This window comes from Camelus ferus, chromosome 11 (genome assembly GCF_009834535.1).
Source record: "Camelus ferus isolate YT-003-E chromosome 11, BCGSAC_Cfer_1.0, whole genome shotgun sequence".
In the NCBI taxonomy this organism is placed as follows: domain Eukaryota; kingdom Metazoa; phylum Chordata; class Mammalia; order Artiodactyla; family Camelidae; genus Camelus; species Camelus ferus.
This window is the reverse complement of record NC_045706.1, coordinates 73,413,410-73,431,120: the sequence shown is the minus strand read 5'-3', so window position 1 is coordinate 73,431,120 and position 17,711 is coordinate 73,413,410. Positions and strand designations below refer to the sequence as shown.

Sequence of the window (17,711 nt, the reverse complement as noted above, 5' to 3'; positions counted from 1 at the left end):
ACAGTGTTAAGGGCAGACCATTGTTAGGCACCATTATGCTTTACATAGTGGTTGTGTTTTTGATGACTTTGACTCCTCCAAGTACGCCACTTAATTGTAGTATTTCAGTGTTTGTCTTTGTTTCTCATTAGATCCTTCTTCTCCTGAATCATGGTGTATATCCCTGGGCTGATATTTCACCTCAAGTAGGAAAGTCTTAAGGGCCATTTTTGTGCCTGAAAATTATTACATTATTGATATCTAACATGATTTGTAATCTATTACTTTCTCTTCATTTGTATGTCTCTAATATTTCTAGCATTTCTCCTTGGTCTTTTAAATGGTATAAAGAATAGATTTTTATGAGATATTACCCGTCCTCCTCAGAGTTGCCGACCACTGAGCTACATAGTAGATTCTGCTCGCCGTGACGTGTGCTGTATAGAGTTGCCCTGGTGAGAAGCAGCCTGATGGCAAGTCGTCCCTCCTATCTCCAGAGCCTGTGACTTTTTATTTTGGTTTTACATATGAAACCACTTTGGTTTTTTCTGTTTTTATGTCTTAACATATTAATTAACAATTAGGTGTCACTCAGGACTCCATAAACTTAGTTTCAAGTGGAAGGTCATGACTGTCTTCTTTGAAGTGCTTCCCAACATCCCTGAAGTAAATTTTGTGTTTGCCGAAGAGCCTGGTTTTAGCAGTCGTCTCCTGTTTGGGCCTGCCTGGCGTGTATTCTGCCCTCATTTGGTGGCAGCATACCAAGTTCCCTGATGGACTGTCAGCGTAGGTGCCCTGCCCTTCACTGGCCAAGGGCTGAGCATGTAATTCAAGTCACACTTAATGGATATGGTAAAAAGAGTAAGAAAATGGAAATAAAGTAATATTAAAATCTTGTATTAATGGGTCAAGTAAGAAAAATAGAGGCCTGTCAGATTTGGTGATGGTCAGTGTTTTTAGCCCTGCCATGTGACTGTCAGAGAGCTCATAACTGAAGTCAGAGTGTGTTGGGAGTTCTCAAGTCCACTTGGCTGAGAGGACTCACAGGACTCGGTGTGTGGTTGTACTTGGGCTGTGGTTTGTTACAACAAAAGAACACCAAGCATAATCAGCGAAAGGAAAAGATGTTTGGGGTGAAGTCTTGGGGAAACCAGGTGAAAGCTTCCAGAGTCTTCTCTCAGTAGTCACATAGGCACACTTAAGTCCTCTAGCAATGAATTGTGACAACATAGAAGAACTGTTGCCAACAGGAAAGCTCATTAGCGGTACAGCATCCAGGGCTTTTATGGGGGGGCCAGTCACAGAGAGACCCCGTACCTGACACACACCCCAGGTCCCAACTCTGAGAGTAAAAGCGGGTGTTGAGCATAAAGTGTGTCACATGTGCATACAGTGTAGGCGCAGTGAGCTGCTCTTGTCTATTAATTGTGGAAACTCTCCTGAAATCCCTGTAAATTCCCAGTTGTGATCCAAGGGCCAACCTTGCAAGCAGGCCAAAAATAGCAGTCAGGCCTGCTGCGGTAACTCTTTTCTGTAGAGAAGTTTTGCCTTTCACTTTTCTTAGTTTTAATTTTTGCATTGATAGTTTTATCTCAGTTTTTTATTTCTTTGCTATAATCTTCTTAAACCACTTTTCTGTATTATTTTATTTTAAATGAGCCTGCTTTCATTGTCTTATTTCATTCTGTGTGTACATTAAATATTTTTTCATTATCACCTTCCCGTCATCTCTCAGGTTGGTAAATGGTAGCCAAAATCCCCCAGATGGCTTTCACTTTCGCCATTCCTTCCATGGTACCTTGTATTATATTGGTCTGGAAACCAAACAGTTGCTGCATTTATCTATTACAAGTTCCCAGTGAGGACCTAGAGAAATAACCTCTAGGGCATTGATTTTCATACTCTGGGGTGCATCAGAGCTCTCTGGAAGGCTTGCTAAAACACAAATTGCTGATTCCCTCCCCCGAGTTTCTGATACAGGATGCCTGGAGTAGGGCCTGAGAATTTGTATTTGTAACAAGTTCCCAGGTGATATTGGTACTAGTGGTCCTCAGGACACATTTTAAAAACTTCTTTTCTAGTTTACAGTGTAATCCACAGTCTTACATATGCAAGAATGATCAGAATTTACATAGAAGGGCGTGACTACCACAGGGCACTGACAGTGAGCGAACAGTTGACGGCATCGTTGTCTACTCCTGTGTGTTGTGCACCTGCTGCTTTTCTCGCAGAATGTTCTTAGGACACATGGCTCATGAAGATGAACATAAGAAATATTTATTAGAAAAGCTTACTTATCTATTTTTAATATAAATGAAAGATTCTTTATTTTTGTGTGCTCAGTGAATCTTCCCCATATCACTTGGAATTTAATCATGTCTCTTGGGTAATCACAGACTGGTAGATTCTCTCTTCATTATTTTCTTGGGGAACATGGGTTAGCAAGGGAATGCTAGAATTTAAGGGGTTTATTGGCTTTTCTTCCCAGCTGGGAATGTTTATGGAAGGGAGTGCTGCTGAAATATTTTTCATGACTTTCGTGGAGTCAGCGAATCCTAAGGTAGCAGAGTCTAGCTGGTGGCAAGGGGGCCATGGTCATCACAGTAGGCTGGAAGGCAGGTTTCATAATGAAATTCTGAGAGTGTTCTGATTCACCTAGAATCCCTATGTTGATAAGCAACCTAGTAATTCATTTGGTTAAAAGTCTACGTCTAATAATGAGCAATCTAATGTAAGCTATCGTGTTAGAATGCCTTGAGATTGAGTCTGTTTAGTTCTCAGAACCCCCTGAAAGAAGGCAAAAATCGAGTACCCTGGAGGGGCTGTCATATAACCCTTCATAGAGTGTGACCCTCCTCCCTGGGTTCACTAGCGATACCTTGTGTTCATTTACTTAACTGACTGTGTGGTGGGAAAAGGGGAAATACTCAGTTCTTAAAGTGCAGGAGGAACTGTTGTTTATCGGCTCTAGTGTAACAGTAATTTCTGGTGACTCAGAAGACTACCAGTATGATCTAACAGTAAGACTGGGTGCATGTGGAGAGTCAGGAGATAGAATTTTGCCCTAAGTGTATTTCTGTACACCTGTCCTGAAATTATTTCTCTTGGTCCTAAGTGAATAAATATCTTCTGCAAAACAGAATCTCCATTTAGTGTGAGGCCAACCAAGTAAAGCCATTTGGTGCCACCAATAAAAACTTGAAAGTTGCTGGGATGATGATCAGGAGAAAAACAAATGAACTAAAACCAAAACAAAACACACCCACTCACAAAATGCCCTAAAATATGCACACTCAAAAATAAGGCTTTAAAAAAGCCTCATATATTATTGCTTTTAATGTCACTGTTTATCTTGTGTTGTAGACTAATAACCTATAATATAAAAAGAGGATTCTTTTGGTGAGATGTATCAGAAAGGTCTTTCCAATTTCAGTGATAGTTTCAATACAAATTGAGACTCCATAGGAGGCAAGCACAATGTATTATTGTGATTTCATTCTTTGAAATTACTGTTTTCCTAGAGCAATTCCAAGTAGCTAACTTTGTATTATAATGAAATATATATACTCTGGTTAACCAGTATTTAGGTTAATTATTCATCAAGTATTCAGTTCAGTGAGAAAAGAATAGTTGATTAATAGACTAGTAGTTAATTTTTTCATATAAGATTAAAATCTTACTTTTAGTGCAATCTTTCAAAATTGTATATCAAATTACTTTTGAGGTTTCTGAGATTTTAATTTAAAGGCTTTGACAACTTCCCACCCCCAATCCAAATTATAGCTGGAACATATGATGTTAAATGTGGCCAACTAGTCTTCACAGTGTCACAGACCTTGAAGACTTACTTTTTAAAAAGTTCGTTCTGACAACATGGCTGAACCCGGAGGGCATTATGCTAAGAGAAACAAATCAGACAGAAAAAGACAAATGCTGCATGCTGTCACTTATATGTGGACTATAAAAAATTAGTAAATGAATAAATAGATTAATTTGAACTCATAGAGGGAAAATTCTCTTATCTTTAAACATTTGATGTGTTCTTTTGCTTATTTTCTCTGACTGAATCATGAATTTTGAAGACAGGAAAAATATTGGTTTTTGTATGTTCTGGGCACCTAGCCAGGAACTGCCTACTGACAGTCCAGTTTTGACTTGGTTTGACTGATGGATTCGCTTGCTCACTTATTCAGCTTAGCTAGCATTTTATTGAACAGTTACTCTTCCTGCTTTATTCTTGGTTAATGCTCTGTTTTTTCTTCTGATTTGGTAAGATATTTCTAAGTTTTGAAAAATCTGAAGGGAAAAGTAGAAGAGCCTGTTGAAAATAGAGATTCTTTTTTTTTTTTAAGTATAAATATATTTTTAGTAATCTGATATTGTAGGGCCAGACCTATGTAGTAAAGGCTGATTTTTGAAAATTGGGAGCCAGACGTGGTATTTTACTATTGTTTTCTAATGCTACTACTGCTATAGTGGTGACCTGATGACCTTTTAAAAACCTGTGGTTTTTACTTTGTATGTCCATATTTCATTGTTCCTTACTGCTCTGCTAGGATTTTGTATATGGTGAAAATTTAGCTTAAAATTTTAACCTGGAATTGGCTTAATATTTGTATAGATAGGATCTAAGTCCTAAATAGCCCAGGACATTATTCATGCTCAATAAATATTTATAGGATGGTGATTACATCTTGTCTCCTTTGATAAGCTTCTTGGTTTTTTTTGTTTTTTTTTTTTGAGGGGACTAATTAGGTTTATTTATGTATTATTTAATGAAGATAGTGAGGATTGAATCCATGACCTCGTGCATGGAAGCATGCACTCTACCACTGAGCTGTATCGTCCCCCACCTTTGATAAGTTTCTGATGGGTTTTAATCAAGACTGTTTTGGTTATCGATAATAGAAACCATTTCAGACTATCAAAAGCAGAGAAGAGAATTTATATTATAGATACCGAGTACCCGAGAGCAGAAAGCCTGGTCAAATTTGAGGAGAGATTGAACTTCGGAGTTGGGCAGCTAGCAGGAACTGAGGCTGGCTGTTCTCTCAGTCACGCAGAGGACACACAGTCTTGTATGTGTTCCTTTTTTTCTCTACACATCTGTTTATTCTTTTGTTTTTCTTTATTTCTCTTTCTCTTTGCAGACCAGTTTTCTCTGCTTCTCCTTACATGTGTCAGAAAATGGCTAGCACAGGCTGTATCACCTTGCTCTGCTGACAAATTGATAAGCATTTCAGCTTTAAATCCCTGGGACAGGGAGCCTGTTTGGCACAGTTTGGATCAGGTCGATGGCTGTCGGTATAATCAGCTTCTTGTTGGCAAAGCATATTGCCAGAACATATCTCTTTGTTAAGAGAAATAATCTGGTAATTGATTCTTGTCACATTAGCAGCATATTCTTCATAAAACTATGTGGACTTTTTTAATTGTAAGAATTTGGTCATCTGATAAGTTATAAATAGCGTTTTAAATTTATTAGCATATGACGTAATTTTGTATGTAACAGGTCACGACTTTACTATATATTTTATCTATATTACATAAGCGACATATATAAATACATATTATACATTCACATTACTATTACAACCACACTTCACATATGTGAAGTTAGGCTCAGAGAAATTAAGTAACATGTCCTAAAGTTCATATAGCTAGTAAGCTACAGCCCTGGAGTTTGGACCCCAGATACTTTTGATACCAGAGTTTATGCTTTTGATCTCTCAATATATAAAATACCTCCCAGTATAAGATGTTTTTGAAATATAAATAATTTTTACCTTAAGAGAAATCTCATTTAGCAGGGATTAACTAATATGTATGTAACTTTGGTTCAATAAATGGTTTGTGAATTCCTCCTATATGTAAGTGTAATTCTAGGAACAGGACATCTAAAGATACATAAGATGCTTTTTCTGCCTTAAAGTTGCTCAGTCTACAAGAGAAGACAGATACAAATCGTTAAAATATAGTGTAAAACACTCACCTTTACAGAATGTTTATATCCATTTAGGACAAGCAAAGCCAGTCTATAGAACAGCCAAGAGTATTGTGGCATTGGTTACAAAAGAGGTTAATATATTAGCCCTCTGAAATTAAAGTGAATTCTGTGACTTGAAATATTTATTACATACCATGTGGGTCAATTTCTTTTGGCCACTAGATTTGGCCAAAGATTATTGTTTCCTTTCAAAGGCTTCTTTCAAGGTCATGTTCTTGAGAATATAAAACAGGATAAAAGCTTGGTTGGTGGGCAGACAGCCGGCCGGTAGGAGAAACTAGCCATGGCTCCTCTAGTGGTATAATGGGGCCAGTGTTGTTGGCCAGGACCCAGAGCTCAGTTTGTGGCCCAGTCATCTGGCGGCAACAGGGAGAAATATGGGTGGAGCCCCAGAGAGATCAGTAGTGCAAAGCTGGGTCTTGCTCATGGGCAGTAAAGCAGGAGCAGGGGCTGAGTAGATCATGGAACAGGACTGTTAGATGTGTCTTGGGTGTTGGTCTCTGGCTTCCCAGCTGCTTAAAAGAAATGGAGAAAATCAGAAATCAGTATTAGGTTGAACCATATAAAACTGCCAATATTTGGCCTTTTTCTGATTTATTAAAAAATAGCAATTTCATATGAGTTAATCTAATATTTGCTGAGTATATTTACCCAGGACCTGTCAGTCTTCTAAAGAGACTACTTAATTTAATTGAAAATTTGCAAGCACCCTACAAGATCCATCTACAGAAAGGAAACCAAGACCAAAGTGGTGGGGTGACATACTTCAAGACAGAAAGTTGTTAAGTAAATTAATAGCAATTTCTCTGGTTCCAAAGCCAGAGAATTTTCAAATTTGCCAGGGTCTTAAACTGTACGTTGGGAAGTTCATGTAGACAGCAGCCACTCTGAAACTGTATGACAAATAGGAGGTGGCTTGCATCCAGAAAGCTGGTGACCAGGGCCCAAACCCAAGCCCACGGGATTTGCTTCTTCATTGTTCTCTCTGCTTCTGCTCCCTACCATCCACCTGTCTTTACCCTCATCTCCTCGTCATTCTCTGTCCCACCCACCCCTCTTCTCTCCTTCCTGCCTGCGTTGCTCTTTCTGCAGTCATGAAGAAATAGGTACGTAAAGGCTGGTGCAGCACAAGTCAAACTATATAGCGGTTAGTGACCACTGTATACAATGACATTTAAGATATGGAGGAATACTCAGGCTTTATTAAGTAAAAAATAAAAATTTACAATGAAGTAAGAGTGGTTGATCAAACTACCTGCATCTAGTATTTTGCCAGGGGAAAATGTCTGGAATGGTATGCTAATAGTCATCTCTCAGAAGAATGATGCTTTTGCTAATCTGATCTTTTTCCTAAGTTTTCTGTTACTATTTTTATTAGTTGTAGAACAAAAGTGTAATAGATTTTTAAGTCATCTAAAAAACCTAGTTGATGGGGAGTTTTAAGGATCATTATTGATCTTGATAAGTAAGCAAACTCATAGAAAATGTTTTCTAGATGTATGCTAAGGACTCAGCTTGTGACATTTCAAAATGTCCTGCTTATCATTGCTCCTGATTCATGCCAGTGGATATCACTAACGTGCCGAGATAGAGACAAACCGTAACAATGCCAGTTTATGGTTTTCCTTTGTAATTCTGATTTTTGAACTGGCTGTACAGTAGGCTCCTCTAATTTCCAGATTATTGAAGTTTAAATACTATAAATGAACATAGTATGTTCTGCTAGTGATGTTACATTAAAGCAGATTCATTTGAATAAGGTTTGGACCTCATTAACAAGATAACAAATAAGGTTAACCTCTTCTGAGGGCAGATTGAATTGGCTACCTTTGTGTTACATGAGGAAAATGCCTTTGCAGCTTTGGCGCATGGAATAATGTCTTAAATACAGTAGGCACTTAATAAATGTCCTTCCAAATATATTTCTCTTTTAACTTCTTTGCTGATGATGAACATTCTAGTTAGAATGTCTCTTCTGAGTTATTTAAATGTCCAGGAATATGCAGACACCGCTCTGTTAGTATCTGTCAATATGTAGGTATCTCTCTGGTTAATAGATGTGGGTCAAAAATTTACTTATGAATAATTTGTGATTCTATTCCCTTAAAGTAATTTAAATTTTAGAAAGACTATTAGGAAATATTGGTAGCATCTAGAGAAGATTTTTATGTTTGGAGGGAAGGGTTGATTTTTTTTTTAATTTTTATTGAAGTATAGCTGATTTACAATGTTGTGTTCATTTCAGGTGTACAGCAAGTGATTTAGGTACAATATGCATATGTGTGTGTGTGTGTATATATATATATATACATATATATATATATTCTTTTTCAGATTCTTTCCTGTTATAGGCTATTAAAAGATATTAAATATAATTCCATCTGCTATACAATAGGACCTTGTGATTTTTTTTTAATATGCAAGAACTTTTACAATCTCGTTACAAAAAATGAGTAACTCAGAAAGACAGGTAATGAACATACATGAATAATTCATAGAAAAAGATATGCAAATGCCCAATAAGTATGTACTACTTTAAAAAAATTAATTTTCATATAATTTCAAATTTGCAGTATAAATAATTCATATAATATATATATGTGTGTACATGTAGATGGGCCTATTCTCATTATCTTCGCACTTTTTGAAAGCAAGCTGCAGACGTGATGTCCTGTCACCCTAAATACTCCAGAGTGTAATTCCCAACAAAAAGGGCACTCTTCTACCTGTCCTGCATTCAACCCTCTAAATCAGGAAGTCGGCATTATTCTCAGACCCCTTGCAAATTTTACCAACTCTCCTAATAATGTGTCTCCTTTTTTTTCTGGTCCATGTTTAATCTAGGAATACAAGTTGCATTTGATTATGATGTCTCTTCAGACTGCTTCAATCTGAAACTCTTTCCCAGTTTTCCATATTTTTCAAATCCTTTAGAGTCTTAAGGAATGCACATCTTACATTCTATAAATCTGCCCAATTTTTCTCATTGTTAAAGTCTCCATTGGCAGGTGTACTGCAGAAAGGATGCTCTTTTGTCCTCCGTACATCATCACATCATTCCACCTCTGATAACTGAGTAGTGTTCCAGGAATATGCCAGTGTCCTGTTCTTCAACCTTCAGTCATCCATTTAGCATCTATTGATAACTCTGTGAAATCAGTCACCTTTATGATGGTTGCTGAAAGATGACTCTGTTTCCATCACTCCTGCTGCATCTGTTGACATTTTACTGTAAGGGAGAGCTTTCCTCTTTCTGCATTTCCATTTTCTGCATTTATTTATTTATTCATCATTCTTTCATTCATTTGTCAATATGGACTCATGGATGCCATTTTTATTGAATAGATTGTAATTTGTTACTATCATTAATTTTTAGAGCTGAAGTATAATTTGCTTACCGTCGAATGCACACATCTTAAGTTATTCAGTGTTGTCATATACATATATGCCTAATGGGATAACAGGACAGCCAATACTGATTATGATACACGAACTTTCCCCCATTTGGCTGGTAGGAGCCCCTTCAGTGTGGCTCCTGTGTCCCTTTGAAATGTCCCCATCATTCACTGAGCATTTCCTTACTTTCTGGTACAAGATGTTTTAGATTCTTCTTGTACTTTCCCTGCTCAACTTTCAAATTAGCCATTTCTCTAAGGATCTCTGGTTCCTTCTAATATAGTATGAGTTTTAGAAATAAAGATATATAGGCCATTGGTGCACTTTTTGTCACTGGGCTGTCAGTTGTTCTTAGGCCTTCTTGGTGGACATAGTTACAAAACTGTATGATGTATATGTATGCACATACAAATGCATATGCATGACACATGCACCTGTAACTACTTGTTCATTTTGCTGTGTTTGTGTGCGTGTAATACAACCATGAATTTATGTTTCTAATTCCAGTCCAGTACCCTAAACTTCATTTTAACCTTTCTCCTTTCTTCCTTTTAAATTTGTCAGTGAGAAGCATGGCCCCAGCTATCCTTAGGATATTGATTTATCTGATCATTCAGTTTACTTATTTAGTTGCTGTAACGTCTCTTCCGGCTGTGTACCTCATTTCCTCCACCCTTTCTTAGCTCCACCCCGAGCTCAGCCACAAGGCTCGCTGTGCTTCCACCTGGTCCCCTCACAGCCTTGTATACCCAGCATGTGTCTCTTACCTCCTGTCCCCAGTTCTGACCCCTCACTACCCTGTGTCCTTAGAGCCATATGAAGAGGAGAGGAAATGGCTCCAGAGAAGATTTTAAAGTTAGATTGCAGTTTTATTTCCTCAGTCTACTCATTTTTTAGTATGTCTCAAGAACTCATGCATTTTAATTTTAAGCTTAGTTTTAAAATGATATACCCTTTGATATGTGGGTGTGAGTGTTTTTCATTCATTCATTAGAATTATTTTCATTATTGTTTTAATGCCTCTTTGAGATTGTTATGTACAAAAAAATTGTTTTCTTAGATTTATTGTCACACCGTGTGTTTAAATACATTTATTTATTGAGGGTTTTAGCATCAAATTTGATACTCTTGTTTTCTGGTTCTCCTGGCTGCATTGGCACTGCCTATTAGTAACCAGTTCGAATGCTTACTCTTTCTAAAAACCTACCTCGGTAAAATGTCATCTAGCATGTTTTGCTTTTTTAAAAATAGATTTTGAATAACTGAGTATTTCCTAGGCGGTGTCGACATTAGCCATTTGGAGAATTGATTCAACTACTGTCTTTCTAAAACTTATTTTACATACTTGGTGTAGCCCAAGTCACATTAGATATTACTGTTGATTCGGTTGGGTGCTTATGCCACGTATTTCTACGGCATTTTGGCTTCTTGAAGGATTATTATCCACCAATAGCTAATTTAAAAATTGCTTATGCTTTTTAGTGTTCCCATGGAATTCAGTGGTTTTCAGGTGCCAGTTCAGGCATTTGGTAGATTGACTAGAAAAATAATTGTTTAAGCAGTGCCGGGATAACTGTGAGGTGGCTGTTGCCTTGACAACTGGAATGCTGTTCTGTTTGCTAAACAAAGGAATGATAATTTAGTAGTTTTAATTTCCCTTTTGGCATGGAGGTGCTATTTAAAAGCATTTTGTTTTAGCCTCTGAGATGGTCTATATTTTTGACCGTAATCAGAGAAGCAAAACAAAAAGAGAAAGTAAGAGTTTTTTTCTGGTGATATACAACTAACAGGGCTGGTGTTGACCAGGAAGGAATCTTGGTTAACCTGCTGACACAGTTCTTTGGGTGAACTTCTGTGTTGGGTCAGAGCACAGTAGCCTCAGAACAGGTGTGTTGTCTGGTTGTCTTTATGCGACGCGAAATGGCTGTGGTGGACTTGATGGAGAGCCCCCACGGACGGTTCACCTTTCTCGCTGCTAGAATTCAACACGATTACTTTTTTTCTGATAAGGGGGATATTTTAAACACTACCCCCCATACATATAATTATACTTTCAACTGTTCTAGTTATATGGAGTCTCTCTTGTATAGGATTACAAACGTTTTAAACTCACAACCTTACCCCAGATAATTAAGTAATAATAATAGCCTTTATTTGGTATTGTATGCTGGATCCTGTTCTAAGCATTTTACATGTAGCATTTCATTCTCATCCCTGTGAGATGGTCACTATCTGTGGCATCCAGAGGCAAGCAAGGTCTTTTGGCTACTGAGTGGTAGATTTGAACCTAAGCAGCTACTTCAAGAGCCTGTGCTCTTAATTACCGTGTTACGCCGACCCTTATTAATAAAACCATTCCATACGCATGGAAGAATGCAGAAAAGTGTTAATAAGAAAATTCAGGATAGCCCGTAATCCCAGTCACAATCGATTAAAGTACTTTTTGTTGTTCTGGTGAAGTAATACAATATCTAGGGTTTCCTTGAAAATAATCCGAGTGTGGGAGGAATGGGTAGGGGTATAGACTAGACAAAATTGTCTGAGGTGATAATTGTGGGAGCCAGGTTATGAGTATATGAGGCATTTATTATATATTCTGTCATCTTTTTTATATGTTTGAAATGTTCCTTAGTATACATTTTAAAAAGCAAAGAATACATGCCAATTGTAAAACAAACAAACAAAAAACAACAAAAAAGGAACCTTTTAAAGAAAATCAGGAAGATTTACTTTGAACAAAATATTTTCATGTACGTACTCTATTCCAGTGCCTTTCTCATCGGTTAATCCCTCTTTAATAACAGCTCTTCTTATTTTTAATATGTGTGTATATATAACAATAGAGATATCTTTGATAAAAGTGAGAAAAATAGTTTATTTTCATCTTGTATGTACTTAGGATGAGCAGTCATTTAAAATGAAGTTTTTAGGGGAGGTTATAGCTCAAGCGATAGAGCTCATGCTTAGCATGCACGAGGTCCTGGGTTAAATTCCTAGTACCTCCTCTTAAAAAAACAAAACAAAACCCTAATCCCCCCTCCCCCCAAAAAAAATACAGTGAGATTTTGCCTCTCCCATTTTAAAAAGAAAAAAAGGAAGCGTGTCAAATCTGAATTTGCATTGGCTATTATCATGTCTTGTTTGCCCACACTGAGTGTTTCATCATATTAATAGTAACTGTGAATGGCTGCACACTCTGGGCTTCATGACAGAGTACTTTCTAACAGTGACCCTATTTTCCTGATGTGGAAACTGAAGGTTCAGCAGCCTCCAATGGCTCACTGGTTAGCACACGGAGGAGGGCTGGGATGAGGACCCTGTCATTCTGCTCTGAAAGCCTGTGCTTTTGGTCCCACGTTGTGCTAGTGACAGAGTGATCGTCGTGGTCCGCCAGAATTACACATGCAAGTCTGACCGTGTAGGTTGTGAGTTTCGTTTGTTTCTCTCTAGAAATTCGCATACTTTTGGGCATAGTTTCAGTTCCAGATGATCGTGTCTCATTCTGACCAGCTTTGTAACGCCAATCCTTTGACATAGGCTTGTTAAACAGATGTATACAGAATTCATTATTATATTCATCTAGTGATGAGACTTTAGGAACACAAAACTAACTATTCTTTGTTCAAAAGTCTCTGTAATAAAAATACCTAAATTATCGCTTCTGAAATATTTGTTTGTCACATGCAACTTTTAAATGATCTCTTATTCTCTTCTACATTTCACAATTTTGGGTTCCTCATTAGTTTTATTTAACTGTACTATTTGTCTATGAAAATAAATTTTTAGTGGCTAATAAGGCAGGAAGTGTTCATGGGAGAGCTTGCAAGTTGTGGAGAGTAATGAGCCTTGCGGCCCTGAAGGGTGCCACACCCTTTGGGCTTTTCTAGCAATAACACACAATATCAATTGAACCACAAAGTGAATTGATGTCTTATTGAAAATTTCCTAAAGTTTATGAGTGAAGTATTGTGAATCCCTTTCATATTCTTGCTAAAATAAAGCTACTAGCTTGTCTGAAATTTAATAAAAATTTTGACCAAGGGAAAATGGTATTTTAAGAGGGCTAAGGCATGAGGTTGAAATGCATTTATGAACTTGAAGTGTGTGCAGGAACAGTACAGAGCTATCAAATTGTAGTTAATGATACCAACAAGTTTGAAAGGTAGCATTGCAGAAATGATTATCATTCTATGAGGATACACCTCTGTTATGGCATAAATAAATTGAAATACAGGCACTTTCCTAAGTAGATTTAAAAAAGTATATACTTGATATGTTTTGAGTTTTTTTTAAAATGCTTTTCATGGAGTACATAGAACGGGAGGCCAGGGGCCACTAGGAGGCCGGCCTGATGCTGGTGGCCACAGTGTCCTTGTGGTTTGTGGTGCCTCCCCACCTTTAAAAGGGTTATTAAAGTTATTTGATAGACTTATGGTCGCCTTTGTTAGAGCATTAGGGTATCTTTTTTTGAGGGAGGGTCTTTCTCTTCTGTGTGTATTAGCCGGAACTGTTAAGGGTGAATTTATTTTAAGATTGAAATGAAATGAATGTTTTCATTATTTATTGCTGAATAGCAGCATTTTTCAGCCTATGGTGTACGGAATTTCTGCAGGATGTTACTAGATGTTACTAGAAAAAAAAAAAGGGTTCTTTGGACAAATAGATTGGAAAATGATGAGGCAGAGTGGGAATTCATTCAATAAACTGATTTTCCCAAACTTCCAACTCCTTCTGGTGGAACATCTTGGGATGTTAGTATTTCTTTTAAAACATTTCGGGAAAAGTTACTTACATAATCTTTCTTTGACTATGAAGTTGTTTAATATACATAGACCTCCACAGAAATATAGATCCTGTGCAGAAAAGCACCTAATTATAAAAAGAGCAGCTAGATTAGGACTGTTAAGAATTAAATCACAAGTGAGGAAACTTAATATTTATTATAGATGGGAAATAAACAGTGAACCCATGCCAAAGCATTGGAGACATTGTGGCTCGTTTTTACTTGAGACTTTTTAGATTGAGTTTCTTCATCTAGTTTTCACCAGTAGTTTGAGTACATGGAGACCCCCCCTCAGCCCCTCACATGCTCATCTGCCATAGAATTGCCTAGATAGGGATATAACAGAGCCATTCTGAATCTGAGTGGCTGGCAAGAGACAGCCTGAATATTGGAACTTTCTCAGACTGAGCTTTAAGGATCTGCCTTCTCTTTCAGTGGTCGTTTAGGACAAAAATATTTGAATGAATGGGTAGATGGAGGGGTGGATGGAATGATATACTTGTGTTTGAGCTAATTCACATGGACCATATGTATTTTATAGAGAGAAAAAGGATGCCTTTATGTTTTCTGTGATGTACATTTTAGTACATTTACACAGGCTTTAGGATACATACTTATTTATTTTTAAGTTAAAGTATTTGATGGATTGTTCTTGTTAACAAATACATCCATCTATTACAACTTTTATAACTACAGTAGGATTGGATCCTCCATTCTATGGTCTGATTGTGGGGAAGAATTGGAGAGTTAAAATCTAATTATATTTCTTTGCATTTTTAGGCCCTTGATGAGCCTCCCTATTTGACAGTGGGCACTGATGTGAGTGCGAAATACAGAGGAGCCTTTTGTGAAGCCAAGATCAAGACAGCAAAAAGACTTGTCAAAGTCAAGGTACAGTATGTGTAGATTTTATAAATTATATGTTTAGTACTTGATAATTAAACTTTTATTTGGTGAGTGTATTTAAGAATTTTTTTCCTGCAAGATGAATTTAGTTTCTAGGAGTGATGATTGTAAAAATACCTGAAAACAAAGCATTATTTGTGATTTTAAAGTATTGCAGTTAGAATGAAATTAGATGATCCTAGCTGGTATTTTCAATGCTATTTCACCATAGACTTGTTACTGTTTGTATTGTTAGCCTTTTAGAGCTGGAAAGGAACTTAGAAGTCACATGGTTTAATTTCTTAATTTTATTGTAAGAAAAATGAGGTTCATAAAGGGTTAGTGATTTCTCCAGGGCCATTATAGCAAATTAGTGGCAGAATGGGAATGACCATAGCACCTCAGTTCTAAGACACCCCCGCCCCTACAGGTTTAACCATGAGATTGGGATGTGATTTATAACTGACGATCGTGGAACTAGTTGTGGATTCCTTACCCTTTACTTTTCTTGAAAAATCTTTCTAAAAATCTGTGCTTTGTCTCAGATAATGCACAAAAAGAAATGTAGTTCTTTACATTTTAGTAAATTTTCAGTGTTGAAAAATATGAGACAAGAGAGAGATTTCAAGGTAGATCTTTATTCTTTTGTTAATCATTTATTGTTTGGCAAATTGTGCAGGTTACTCTGTTAGATGGGAAGGAGGATGGGGGTATGAGAATAACCTGATCTCTGTTTCCAAGGGATTTATATTGCAGATTAGCAGATGGCCTGTAAAACGTTGGTTTGAACACCAGAAGTTAAACAGGCCTTGGAGGTGATGTACTTCCAGGGGAGAGTGTCAGAGACTCTTTGGAGCCTTTTCCGTGCGTTGTACACCTAGGTTCCTTCTTTGCACGTGGATGTGTTGAAGAAAACTGCCTGGGTGATTCTCCCTTACACAGAGCCATTGTGATCGGGCCTTTAAGTTAACTGTAAGCTTGTAGGATGCCAGTCCCGGCCCCCCGCCCTGCCGTCAGTTTGCACGTGCTTGGTGCCTGTGAGCGCATTTGTGGTTTGACCATCTTCCAGTGCTCTTGTAGTGGCATTTCCTGTTCTGACTTCACACACTGCTGTTCTCTGAGCACTTGTTTTTTGCTGTTACTATCTTAGAGATGAAGAGAAAGCTTTTTTTTTTTTTTTATCAGTTTTCTCACTCTTTTAGACAGAGTTACTGCTCACACATGTAACATCTTCGTGTGAGTTAGACAAAACCCCTCCCTTCCGGTAGAGACCTTCCTCAGCAGAGCTCGGCCTGTAGGTGAGCACTTCCGTGTGGGTGAGGAAAGGTGCTCCACGTGGGCCGGAGCGGCGCTGCGCCAGGCCCCGTGCTGCGTTAGATCTGGGCCCTGACTGGTAATCGCAGCTCGAGGGCTCTGGGTAACGAGTGAACCAGCTAAATGGCAGGTAGCAACTCTGCTGTTTCTTGGTGTCAGTAAAAGGACGAGAACTGTTAGTTTCTGCTGCTTCTGCTGATAGTGCCAACCAGAACCTTGTGCCTTATAAATATTGACTGTCTGAAATTTGTTGTTAGTATTTGTGGCTGCCCTGAAAATCTGCTTGTAATTCAAAGCTAATGATTTTCTCAACAAGTATCGTAATATATTTCGGTGCCAGTTTAATTTGTTTATGATTCAAAGTTAATAAGTTTTTCAGCAATGTGTTGATACACTTCTTCCCATTGGTTTTCCCTTATTGAGCATTGACTGTGTGCTAAGCACTATGTCAGGTGTTGAAACTCTAGGATTTACATCTTGTCTTCATCCTTAAGTGGCTTAAGTCTAAGTGAAAGATGCAGACATCTAAATGCATAATTTAAATAAAGTGTCACAGTGCCGTTGTATGAAACAGAAATGCCCGCGATGCTGTGAGTATAGGCTCTGTCCTTTCATACCTGGTTTGTGAGTCTGTTACCTAAGTTAATGACCACACACATCAAATAAGACCACGTTAATGGTTCAGTCCCTGTAAGAACTCCTGCTTTGTATAGGGAAAACAACCTTTTCTGTACTGAACACAGGAAGCTGTTTTGTTTTTTTAACCAACTAATTGAGTATTTAAACTTACCCCTTGATTGTTACTTCATGTCTGGTATTCCGTTCTCTGATTTCTGTAGTAACACAGAGTTCTGGATCTAGATGGCCTGAGTTTCAGTCTCAGCTCCACCATGTCCTAGTTCTGTGATCCCGGGCCAGTCACTTAACCTTTCCGTCCCTCAGGTTTCTTATCAACATAATGGGAATAATTACACCTACCTAATGAGGGTGTTGTGAAGATTACATATTTGATGCTTGCGCCTGATGCTAGGGCTCTCTGGGTGAGGGTTGCTGTTGCTTGTTGTTGAGCTGGGCCTTCACAGAATGGTGGAGTGCCTCATACGACAGCCTGAGATTGCCACCTCTTTCTCCCTCATGTTTTCTTAAGAAAAGAAATTATACAGTTAAACTAATGACTAATAGTATTGCTTAAAATATGATATGTGAAACATCAATAAGTTAGTCTGGGAATTTTTCTGTCTGAATAATAAAATTTTCAGTTAATCTACTTAGGGATTGAGATTTTGTATAAACTAGGCAGCTGTTTGTTTGGATTACTTGTAATAAAAATGGATTCATGCATTGATG

General features: G+C 37.7%; 1 protein-coding gene across 5 annotated transcripts in view; it reads left to right on the top strand.

Moving 5' to 3' along the window:
* ARID4B (AT-rich interaction domain 4B) overlaps window positions 1-17,711 on the top strand; it is a 127,995-nt gene that overhangs the window by 34,279 nt on the left and 76,005 nt on the right. For all 5 annotated transcript variants that reach the window (XR_004324148.1, XM_032491874.1, XM_032491876.1 and 2 more), the window contains exon 3: window positions 14,946-15,056. Coding sequence is in view for 4 of the 5 variants with exons in the window: in XM_032491874.1 (XP_032347765.1) it covers window positions 14,946-15,056 (111 nt within the window). In the remaining variant the exon portion in view is untranslated. The remainder of the gene's footprint in view (window positions 1-14,945; window positions 15,057-17,711) is intronic.